We start from the raw sequence: 13,057 nt of genomic DNA on the forward strand, positions 1-13,057 counted from the left end.
AGACGTTCATACAAAAAATAATATACCTTACACTTTTATTGAAAAAAAAACATTTGAAAAATGAGTACTCATGTCGTTATTCAAGTCTTATAAATTATATTTATTAGTCATTAATACAATAATACTATTTATAATACGACGACATACACAATTATCATTACCTATACAGTACGCTTGTATTCGTGCCGCATATACCTATAATGTCACGAAAACTTCTATAGAATAACCTTCATTTTCTTCTCCTACCCATAGAGTGATGGATATTTCATATAATTGTAACAAGTTATAAGGAATAAGACAAGTAAACACATACGACATACACCTCATAATTTATAATAATTCATACATTATATTTATTTTTTATTTTTTTAATAATATTTTTAGTTTTCCTAACCAGTTAATACAGTATGTAAAAAGAGGCTGGAGGTGATAAGACACCCATTCTTCCCTTAGTTACGCCACTGTGTTTATTTCGTTGATTCAACTTTATAAATTTACACGTATACATTTTTTTTAAAGTTATTTGTTGATATGGCGGAAGTAGGGAGTCTATTACAATTTATTTATTATTATATTTAAATAGCATATTCTCATATATATATATATATATATATATGCATGTACCTATACTTATAATCGTGCAGTTTTTAATAATAATAAAAACATTAAAAACCAATAAAATTAAATAAATAAATTTAAAGTGCTTTTCACACGGAAAAAATGCGTAGTTAGAATGCGCTGTCGTAGAGTATCAACAAAATAATGTACTTTGCATTGAAATCTGTGTCTTGATCAATTAACAGTCCGCCGTCGTCGGTGGTGCGTTATCGGTCAGCAAATTATTTAATCTACTGACTGTGCGTCCGACTGTCGGTCGTCATAACAATTTATTTTACAGAACTTATATTTAGTACCTACACGCAAATCGCACACAACAACGATAATTCAATTTATATCATATACGGGGCGATAAGCCAATAAACGATTATTATACTGATTGGTCACTACATACAAGTCGATCGGCGTTATTTTTTTTTTTCGGCATTTCGGTCGCTTAACCTACAACAGTGTAATCGCAGATTATACTGAAATTATTACCTATAGATACACTGACACGTATACGTATATGTGTTGGTTCGCTCGGCTTTGAAATTGTACTTACATCACGTGAGCGTAGATTTTTGACGGTGTTTTATCCACTCTTAAAAACGATCGGTCGAAAGTGGAACACACGCCGACGGAGATAGATCCTGCCGTTGCGCGGTTATAGCTGCAATAAACCAGGTGAGTACCTATACGAACAAGAATGATCATCTATTTAATATTTTAAGAAGACGCCGAAACCGCACGTGTTGTCTCCGTTGTCTCACAAACGTACAACCAATTTTGTGTTGTTTTAGTTTTGATATTGGAGTGAATTATCAGATTTAAGAGCATTTCATATACTTTTATTGATAGGTATTTTAACTTTCAAATTCAAAGTGTGTTAAAAGTACACGAGTACAATATAGAATCTTGTAAAATGTTTCAATTTTAAAATTTAATTAAAACATAAATAAAAGCTCATGAGGCGCCTAAATAATCCGATAAAATCAATAAGTTTGATAATATTTCAATTCGCTCTAATGGTATAAAGTTAACAGTATTCAACACACTGTTGACTCAACACTCAACAGTACACAATTTGTTGTAGGTAAGTTGTTTGTAAGACGACGGTCGACGATATCGCATGAAACCTGATATTTCCTAACATATTACAATAATAATTATAAATTATTATTGTTGTTACTAGTGTTATTACAATATTATTGGCGTCGTCAACCGCTGTAATATATAAAGTAAAAATCCCAATACATATTGACATATCCGTTTTCGAGGCCTTCTGGGAACATTTTTTTTTTTTGTAATTTATAACAATACTTTGTGTGTGATATTATTGAAGTGTAATATATATATATATTTAAGTAGGTACATTATAAAGTATATTATACATTAATTTAATTACAAATTTAGCCTAAATTCTAACCGAAAAGATAAAAAAAATTAAAATATTGCTTGTGAATTATTTTGATTGTATAATACTGTAATCTATACATCGAAATATTATATTATATTTCATTGAAAAAAATTATGATACAATTTTATGGTTTTTTTTTTTTTTTAAACGTTTATGTATAAAATTAAAATATATTAAATCAATTAAACAATTTGTTTAAAAAACATTTCAACCTTATTTTCCGATAGTGTGGTATGACAGATTTTTAATTTTAGTATAAATACGTATATTTTAATATATGACTGAGTTTTGGCCTCTAAAGTGAAGACATTCAGAAGACAGGCCTCCTGTGTTGCACAACATAACTACTATAATTATCTCCAAACTATTATTAAGTGAAACAGAAGTATCTCATAATAAAAAAAAAATTAACGAGTTACTTTTTATCTAAACCGTCATTTTTGATTTACTTTTAAATAAAATATCAAATGCATTTATAATACATTTTTCATTTATTAATTTTTTAAAAAAAAGACAAAATCACTGATTATATATTAAATTGAAACTATATAATATGCATGACTAAGCATATAGCCTTTTCGCTGCTTTAATTCTAATATACCTACCATAAAATCTGTATTTTTCGTGTTTATATTTTTAATATAATATGCAAAATAAAAAATAGATCATTTGAATCAGCGTATAAGATGGATTCGTGCATATTGCTAACCCAACTTGTAAATTGACTCTGCAAAAAAAAAAACTTACTAATGCATTTAAATCATATACCTATACTTATTAGTTATTGGTAATTAGTTATTCATAATAATTAAACTATTATTATACGTTATACGATTTCAACGCATCATGAGAACATGATACATGGTGTAAAATAACACTAGAATTTTTGTGTGCACGTACTTACTATGGTTGCATTGTTATATTCTGAACATTTTGTCATAAATTAAAAAAAAAAATGTATTTTATTCATAAATTATATTTTACAGTCGAGAACGTGCTGTAATTTAAAATCGTGAACACGTCCAAGATGTCCAAACAACTGTGTCCCATTGTATTCGGGCCAATCGATGCCAATTCAATTCATACCGTAAGATACAACGATAGATTCGGAAGAAATCAATAGACTTATTTTATATTAATTGTATCTATGGTCGTTTATATACAAGGATTTTTGTTTAGACCAACAACAAAAGGAAGAAATTGAGTTTGTCGAAGGAACTGTTAAGAGAAATCACGCAATTTAAACGTATGCTCATCACAAGGAAGGAAAATTACGAAATCAAGTAAACATCGATCGAAAATAATATGATATTATTTGGCTTCTTTAAATTAGTAATATTGGAACTAAAGATATGTCGTTGCACGTTTGTCATCGCCCACAGTTTTTTTTGTCTACTTTAGGATTTAATGGATTTATATAAATTAATAATTACCCAATTAACTAAATGAATATTACTGTTCTATACAATATACACATTATTTTCGTATTAATCTATCGTTTAAATTGTAAATTATTTAAATTAGTCTGAAAGCTGCGATTAGTTTAAAATAAATATCAATTGGGGGAGCTGTATTTGGAATTTAAAATTTGAATGTCTACAAAAAATTTATATTTATTTGTACATCCACTCGGCACTATTTTCAACCAACTATTTACTCTTAAACAATTTTTTTTTTACAAGGAAAAACGCGTAATTTATGTATTTAAGTATGGTATGCTTTATAGTTAACTAAGCTATTACATTATTATTTATTAATTATAAAATAACATTTTCTTTCCCCAATTTGTAGTTATTTTATTATTTTATTCATAGTAAAATTATAGTGATATAATAAAAAGAGGGGAAGTATAAATGTAATCACTCTGCCGTATAGAAGGTGTCGAGTGTACTCGTCCTTTAGAAAGTCACTTAGTCGCTGTAATATACGAGTAGGTATATATTAATATTAAATTTGAATAATGATAAATCAATAATCATTGTATATGAATAACGATTTTGAGCGAAGACGGTCTAATACCGGTCTATATTGATATTAAAGTATTTTATTTTATTATTATTTATTAGTAATACAGTAGGATGAATAATTTTTTCCGAAAACATTAAATTTAAAAATGTAATTTTGTAAATAAATATAATATATGATATACGTTAAAAATTTCAAGTCACTACAAATAATATTTTTTAACAAAAATATGATAAAATTGTTTTTTTTTTTTTGTTTAAATATCTAATTTAGTCTAAGTGTGAACTTAAAATGTCTATATTAAAAAAGTATCAATTATTTATGAGGAACCTTATATTATTTTTTTTAGCTTTTTGACCTAGTAAAAATTATTGTATCATATATAGCCATATAAGAAATGTTAATTTAAACATATTTTGATGAAAATTTCGATTTTTCTTAGTTATTTTAAAAAGAACTAGGAATTTTTTACTTTTGATTCACCAAATTTCTAGACTTCTAGTTAGATCCAATTTACTACTAGAAACAACTTCGGACTCCCAAAGTTGAACATTTTACCATTTTTATTGTCCTAAAAAAGGTGATGAGTGATGACAAACAAAAAAATAAAAATATACATCATTATAAAATCAATACATCAATATATCGCTCTGCTCAGAATCTACAAAAACGAATATTTGTTAAAATTTTAATATTATTAAAATAGTAAATAAATTTGTTGGAAAATATCTTGGATACCAAAAAGTTGGATCGTCTACATTCAAAATCGTTTTTATCGAATTTATCGCTGAATTAAAATTTAACAACTATTACAGTGAACCGTTCATTATTAATTAATGTCGAGATAAACTCGATAGTTATTCGATTTCGTCTTTTAAATTGCAGCTATATGAAATTATTTTATAAGAATTAAAATAGTTTTGAATGATCGGAGTTCAATTATTAACTTTTTTTAACCAAATGCAATTCGAACATTACTTTTTTCTGTCCCAAGTGCATTATATTTGACATATAATCACATATCAATTATAAGTGCAATTCGACTTGATCATTGAGTTGGTTCCCGTGTTTTTCAGTTTTCTCGATCCCGTCAACGGCGAACAGCTGAAACTCATGTGCACCGACACCGTGTGCACCGGGCGGGTGTTGCACTCGGGCGTGCGGACGCTGCAAAAAGCCATCGCCCGGGAACGGTCGCACCGATGGGAATACGTGGACGGCTTGACGCGTTACATGCGCGAGCTAGACCAGCTGGACGGAGCTAAGGGGGAGCTGCTGGACGGCCTGGAGCGGATGCGGGCCGGCGTGGACGACACCGTGAACGCGCTCCGCGTGGACGTGGAACGGGCCCACGACGAGTATGAGGAGCGCAAGAGGCGGTTCTTCCGGTTCTCGGATAGCGCGGAAGGCGTCGGGCCACAAGAGCCGGCCGCCAAGGTCGCGGCCGATCGGTTTCGGTCGTTGTGCGAGGACACGGCCACCGGCGCCGTCTCGCTACACGGCCGTAGTGGCTGCTGCAGCTGGCCAGACGACATCGACGACGACGATTGCTGTGACGGACGAGACGACGACGACGACGACGCCGCCGCCGCCGCCCTAACGATCTTTCGGCGGCTCCGGAGGGACGCCGTGGCACGCGGCGGCGACGGTTGTCGTTCGCGAACTGACGAACTGCTGACGCTCTGGCGCGCCGTCAAGTCCGTGTCCGAGTACAACCGGACGCTGGAGACGGCGGCGCGTGCGCTCGAAGAACAGACGGGAACGCTGCAGACCAGCCTGTGCGACGCGGTGGCCGTGTGCACGGCGCTGGACGCGGACCAGTCGGTCAGCAAGTGCCGGTCGGTGGTGCTGGACGACTTCTGCGCGGTCGCCGAACAGATAACGGCGCAGCAGATTAGGAACTTGGAGTTCGGCCGCATGTTGGCCGTCGACGAACGGCAAATCGGCGAGGAACTGCACAAGATCGGACAGCTGAAGGCAAAGATTTCCAAGTAGGTGCACTTGCTCGTATAACTGTTTTTAAGAGTGGCGTATCCCGGTGCCCGACCGGTTTAGTAAAATCATAGTACCCGCGGGTATGATTTTAGTGAAACGGTTTAGGCATTTTTGTTTTTCGCTTATTCTGAGGTGGAAATAGTAGTAGGGCTATTATTTGCAAAAAATAAATACGTTGTCGCGTAAGGCCCTGGAACAAGTTATATAGTCTTGTTTTATACAATTTTCAAATCAAGTCCGGAAAATTTAAATAAGCATAGAAAAGTATTAAGATAGTAAGTAAAAACATTCGATTTATTCTTTAAAAATCACCAAAAACCGAAAAATATATACAAAACCTATAATTTGATGTTCTTTGTACGATACACGGTTATATAATTATTGTTTCATTGATTTATTTGAATTCATAAGAAAAATCGCCTGATTATTGATGACAATATTTAGTATCTAGGAATACATATTGATTTGATCAGAAAAAAATCAGATTTGTTTTCAAGTCACTCAGGTAAAATCGGTAGGTACTATAATTGAAAAAATAAAAATAAAACGAGATAAAATGGTTGGAAAAAATTTAAAAAAAAATCCAGAAACAGAAACTTTAAAACGAGAAACTAGTTTTTGACAAAATTGATATCTTTGTATTGATATTATTTAAAAACGTATAATCATAAATACTTGAAATTTTCACAAAGTGTTTATATTATAATTTTTTTATTCATGGCATAATTTTCAAAATATTTTGACTCTTTTCGTAAATTTTAACTTAAAATCATTCGTTATGTCAAAATTGTTTTAAAATTTAATACAATATCACATGTAAGGTGTTTTTATATCTGTATAGAACTACTTATAGAAATATTAAAAATATAGAGGCACTATTTTTTTTTATACGAATATTTGAAGTTCAAATATTTATAAAATTTGTCACAATCACATCAATTTACAAATTACAAGTATTCTGCAGTAAACAGTTTATAAAATCTTTAATTTTTATAGCTAAGGTTTGAAAATTTTATACACGTTCATCACAAGTATTTCATAATGAAACGAAAAAAAAAAATCAAAAAAAATCTAAAAAGTATAAAAACACAATTATTTTTTATAGACGTTTAAGTTCAAATTTTGACAAAATTGTTTATTTAATGATGAATGATGTTAATAATTTTGTTATAATTCAAAAAAGTTTTCGTAGTCACTTGAAACGTTTACGTACCTATATAATGAATTCTACTAGGTATACTGTTTAAACCTACGTAATTATGTTTTCAAAACATGTTATATGTAGATCACTGATCAATTAAGAATTAAGATACTACATATTATATATCATGAACTCATTCACACTGTTTTCGGTAATTTAATAACAAAACTATAATATGATATAAATTTATAATAATTATGTTAATCAAATATTAATAATATAATAAATGCAATGTTTTAGTAATATCATGTAGGCTGATTGCATGACCAGGGGTCGGGAACCTTTTCGTAGGAAAGAGTTATTTTTTCAAAAAAAATACAAAATCATGATGTCCAGGAAGCCACGGTTTTTTTTCTAGTTATAGTTGTTAGTATAGATTATAGAATATTAGAATAAAGATAGTATTATTATTTCATTGAGAAATTGGTAGACATTAAAAACATAATAATACGTTTTAAATTTAAAAAGTATAGAAAAACCTTATTTCATCAATTCATTATCATTATTATTGTTCATAAATATAATATTATTTAATTCAGAAATATTATCACTATAATCACTATATTATAATTTATATTTTAGGTCTCGATTTTTAATTACAAACCATCAACAACTATATTAATAATGATGTACAAAAATTATAATTTCCTTATTACTTTTATATTACATACCTTAGTGAATGAATTTATGTTTTTTTTACTTATATTTCATAAATATAAATTAAAGTAATTGTGTTTAGTAATGAACAGATGAATTTGTTTGACTCAACTTTAATGCAATGATTTGGGATGTATTTGTTTGTTTATTTCATCCAGTAATTAGTAAGTACTCAATAATAAATAAAGGATTTTTTTTTATTTTACAAATTTCAATTATTGAAATTGTAGTAAATTTTTTCCTTATTACTTATTAGACAATACTAGTAAGTTAATCCATAATAAAAAGACCAAATATGTTATTTGTTCAAACTTCATTAATTAAATTATTATAATTTATAATAAATTAAATTTATTCCTCAATTGATGTTTTATGACTTTATTATATCGTATATATTTTTCTGTAGGGCTAAACTGTTTTCTGGGGGAGGACTAGAGCCCCACCTTGCCCACCCTTGACATTGTGCCTGTATTTTAAATCGACAAACAATTCACAGTTTAACATATCTGTAGTGTTGCATCTAATCAAACTACACACAACACACAAGTACCTATAAGCATTAGACTATGTTATAGTAATAATTACTAATTACTTATACTATATTACTACTATTATTACTAATAAATATATGTTAATATCGGTGCTAATAAAATGAGTGTATAATTTAATCCACCTCAATCTCAAATAAGTTGAATCTAATTAAAACAAACAATAAAAAAATAAATAAATAAATTATGCATTAGCATAATAAATAATAATTATAGTGCTTATTAATTGTAAATGCAAATTTTGGCAATCATTCAATTATTTCATTTATTTTTATCATTAATTAATTTATCCTTTACAGAAAAATAGCTATTTTTCTTAACTTTAGTACCTATGCTTCTTTGTCTTGAATATGTTGATTTCACATTGGACTTATTTTTAAATTAATACAATAAATTATTTGAGCAATGGAAAAAAATTCTGAATTAAATTTTCTATCAAATGATTTGCAACAGTAAGTAGTTTAATCTGAAGTAGATGAAAATTCTTTCATTAGAAAATCAATTAATAGATATAAATAATATTATTTCTTTTTCAAAGCTATCTTGAGCAACATCGGTCCATAATGTCAATTGGTTATTGGATCAAATCCCTTTAAACAAAATTATTAATTTATATTATTTTAAACTCTCTAAAATACATTTAAAAATATAATGTAAATACCTTGCACCTGCTCAAATGTTTTACAATATTAGGTATATATAAAAAGGTATTAAATGTTAGAAATTTTGTTTTAGGAAAAAAGAGAAAAAACAAAGGCTTCTCAAGCAAACAGACAGTGTGAAAAATCAATTGGAAGCATACAAAAATCGTTACGAAGACTTAAAGAGGAAAAGAGCTTTTCTTGACGACAATTTAAATGCTATGAAACGTTCGCCTAGCAAATTAGCAAATCAATTTGAACAACAAGGTTTCAGTCAAAGAGTGAAACATTTGGAACTACTCAAACACCAATACAACCAATTGACTAATGTAAATTCGTTATATATTTGATAATTTTTTTCCCATATTATATTATTGTAGCCAATGACATGCATTGTTTTTTGATATCCAAAAGTAGAAAATGTTGACAAATGGTGACTAACAAACCATTCATTGTAATGTTGTATTAATTATATTTTATTGTTTAATTCAAATTTATTGTCAAAAAGCTTTATATAGCCTACCTATAAATTTATTTATTGCACAACAATGTCAACTCTCATAAGTTAATATTTATACAAAAGGACTTTTGTCATTTATCACACCATTAGATAATTAATTATTAAATATTTTGCTAAATTATACTAACTAATATTATTATAATTTATAATCAATTATAGATTGATATTGAAAAATGTTTTTTTTCCTCGATTCTTAAGCTCATGTGTTAAAACGACAACTGTTCTAATCTCCCACACATTTAATAAATATTAATTTGTTTACACAATACCCAATGCAGTTGTAATTATAACATTAATATGATATTGACATGATTTTTCAGAAAAGAGAAGCATTAAAATTGAAAATTCAAAGTCAACAACAGGTGGTCAAGACACCTCGTCGAATAAATGAATAAATACATTTTACGATCCTTAGTGTCACACTATTTATACAGTTTGTTTGATTAATGTACTGATTTCAAAAATATTCTTTTAAGTTTAGGCGTCTCAAAAACTTTATTTTCTTCTAAAACTAGGCTAAAAGTTTAATTAGAATTTTTACACTTTAACTTAATATAATTTTACCTTTTATTTTTTATTTAAATTATAACATTCTATTTAATTTACTGTCCAAAATGATAATTTTACTACTATTTTTAAATTAATTAACTTTAGATTATAATATGAGCATAATGGTTTTATAAAAGAATTATACATCGGTTGAAGCAAAAATGTTTATTTTAAGTTTATCTCGATAATAATACTATTACATAAACATAAACGTTTGCTTTTTGTTCCATTGTCCATAAACTATTGTTATTATCATGATTATTTTATAATTATTATTATTAATATATATATATTATGCGCAAGCACATTACATATGCTACATATGCTTATTATTATTACATAATGTATAATAGTTTAATTTTACAATTACAATAAATGTTAAACATATAATATATGTAGTTAACATAATCTGTAAGCACAACAAATGATGATCTTATAATACTTATAAATATTACTAAAAGCGCATCAAGCGCAGCGTATGTAAATAACAGTATTATAAACAAACAATGTTATGTTAAAATGTTGTTTTAATCATCATAATACAATATAAGTCTTCCACTTAAAATGCTAAGATTTAAACACTATGAAAAAAAAAGTTACATAATAAAATTTAGACTAAAAAAAAAAAAAAAAAAAAAAAAAATGAAGTAAAACGTTTAATAAAACAATCACAGAGTAAACAATGTATTCCATAGCCATTGGTACACATTCTTTTATGGGGGTACTTAAAAATTATCTTAAGAATGCCTCCGTTTCATTATAATATGTTATATTCCAATGTTATTCTGCTAAATGCATATCAGGTTTAACAATTGCAATATTAATAATATAACTACTATATAAATGAAAATGTAGGTATAATATATAAATATTTTATTCGACAATTATAATATGACAAAGTTAAATATTAATAAATTTATGTTGTACACATATAATAAGTTATTTTGTTACTGTTTCAATGTAAGCAATAATCTCAAAGTTATATGTATACTAAATTAAAACAAATCAACCAATTGGTAAAATTATTTCAATTTCACACGCACCAAAAAATAAAGATAAATAAATAATCAAAATGCATGGTTTTTTTTTTATTTTAGGTAAAAAGTCTGCATCAATAGCATTAACTTTTATCATTTGTAATAATAATAATAAATAATAATTATAAACATAAATGCTTATATACTAAAATAATAACTTATAAAAATTTGTTTTTAATTGCTTTCTTACTAATATTTTTAAGCTAATGATAAAAATATTTGTTGAGCTTATTGTAATAACAGTTGATATATTATACCACTAGATTTTAGAAGAATAACACTAATTTTCCAATTTTATCAAAAGTATAGCAATGCTAAATACATTATGAGGACATTTGCTCCCAGTAACAGTTATTTTAAACTTATTTTGTATTTAGTTATAATACATAATATGATATATACTTATAATTATTTAATTTGGATCCTTATTAGTAGTTGTTTGTTTAATTTAATGATAATTGCCAATTCAATTTAACATAGTATATATAAATTTAATTAACATTTTTTGGGTGCAGGGATTAGTAGGTGGGTAAGAAGAGGTAAAATGTTTTATCATGGGTTATTGGATGAGAGCAAAAAGTCCTAAATTTAGATAATCCTTATTATTTTTGTTAAATATGATTAAGTTGATACACTAAAAAAATTGAGTATTAAAAAATAAAGCTCTATGATTTTGTGTTTTGTACTATGTATAGAATAGTTTAGGCAGATCCGTGCCGTGGGGGGGGGGGCTAGGGGCATGTGCCCGGGTCGCATGGTTTAAAGGGGCGCCAAAAAAAATTGAAATGCATAATGATAAATAAAATAGGGGGCAAATATTTTTAATTTTGCCCTGGGCGCTAAATTTTAACGGCACGGCTCTGAGTTTAGGAACAGTGAGCAATATATTAGCTATTAGGATTCACTTAATAAATGGAAATAATATTGTTTTCAGACTTTTTGAAAGAATATTAGTTTTACTTATAACTGATTTTTAATCAAACACTTTATATATCACAACATTAAAACGTTAAGTTGAATTATAGCAAGTGGTGCAATAAAACATTATACAAATGGTTTGTAAAAAATAAAAAAATAAGCAAACAATTTTTCTTGTGTGTATTATGATCCCTATCTAAGGAGTTTATCACAACTCTTTGGATCAATATAATATAATTTCAAATTACATCAATAATTTAGTGAAGTATTTGAGTATTTGATTGAGCAATTAATTTTCCATTTCGTTGTTTAATATAAATACAAAAAAAATATACATTCAAATTTAAAACGTGTTTGTTACATTACATTGTTAAAATAATTTATTGCTTTGAATTACTTATGTTCCAATTATGAAAGACAAGCCAACTAATACAACATTTTAGAAAAAGTACAATGAAATAATAAGTGTTAAAATATTAATTCGGGATATCAACCTGATGATTTTAGAAGTACAATAGTTTCAAGTGATACAATTATATAAACATAATTCTTTGGTCAGAAAATTACATTTGAAATAATTAAATAGACAAAACTGACAAAATTAATATATTTAAAATTCTTAAACATTTTATTTTATAACTAATTTTTTGATTTACCTAATAGCAAATATTAGGTAGGGAGGTATAATAGAGTAGGACTAACATGAAAGTGGATCTGTAATTTTTATCAGTTTCCCTATTATAGAAATTACCATGACCCACAAATCTGTATAACATAATACTTTGTATTGTTGGATTTTGACTGATCGTTTTGATATTTCATTTTTATTATTTCAGTATAAATATTATTTATTAAAATACACAATCATTAAAAATAAAATGACAACAAAATAAATATTGTTAAATATGCCAATAAAATAAATTACATAATACACATTACATATAATAATACTTAAGATACTTCACGCAATGGGTAACATATGACATAATAGTGACAAACAACTAAAAGT

At 27.7% G+C, this 13,057-nt stretch overlaps 1 protein-coding gene across 1 annotated transcript; it reads left to right on the top strand.

The window, feature by feature from the left end:
- The first annotated feature begins 816 nt into the window (after nt 1–816).
- Nucleotides 817–10,140, top strand: LOC132923805 (uncharacterized). The gene is made up of 6 exons (XM_060987778.1): nt 817–1,284; nt 3,004–3,104; nt 3,197–3,300; nt 5,059–5,973; nt 9,119–9,353; nt 9,865–10,140. The coding sequence occupies exons 2-6, from the start codon at nt 3,045–3,047 to the stop codon at nt 9,937–9,939; spliced, it is 1,389 nt and encodes a 462-aa protein (XP_060843761.1). The 5' UTR covers nt 817–1,284; nt 3,004–3,044; the 3' UTR covers nt 9,940–10,140.
- The last annotated feature ends 2,917 nt before the right edge of the window (nt 10,141–13,057 follow it).

The sequence above is a fragment of the Rhopalosiphum padi genome, chromosome 3, assembly GCF_020882245.1.
Source record: "Rhopalosiphum padi isolate XX-2018 chromosome 3, ASM2088224v1, whole genome shotgun sequence".
Taxonomy (NCBI): domain Eukaryota; kingdom Metazoa; phylum Arthropoda; class Insecta; order Hemiptera; family Aphididae; genus Rhopalosiphum; species Rhopalosiphum padi.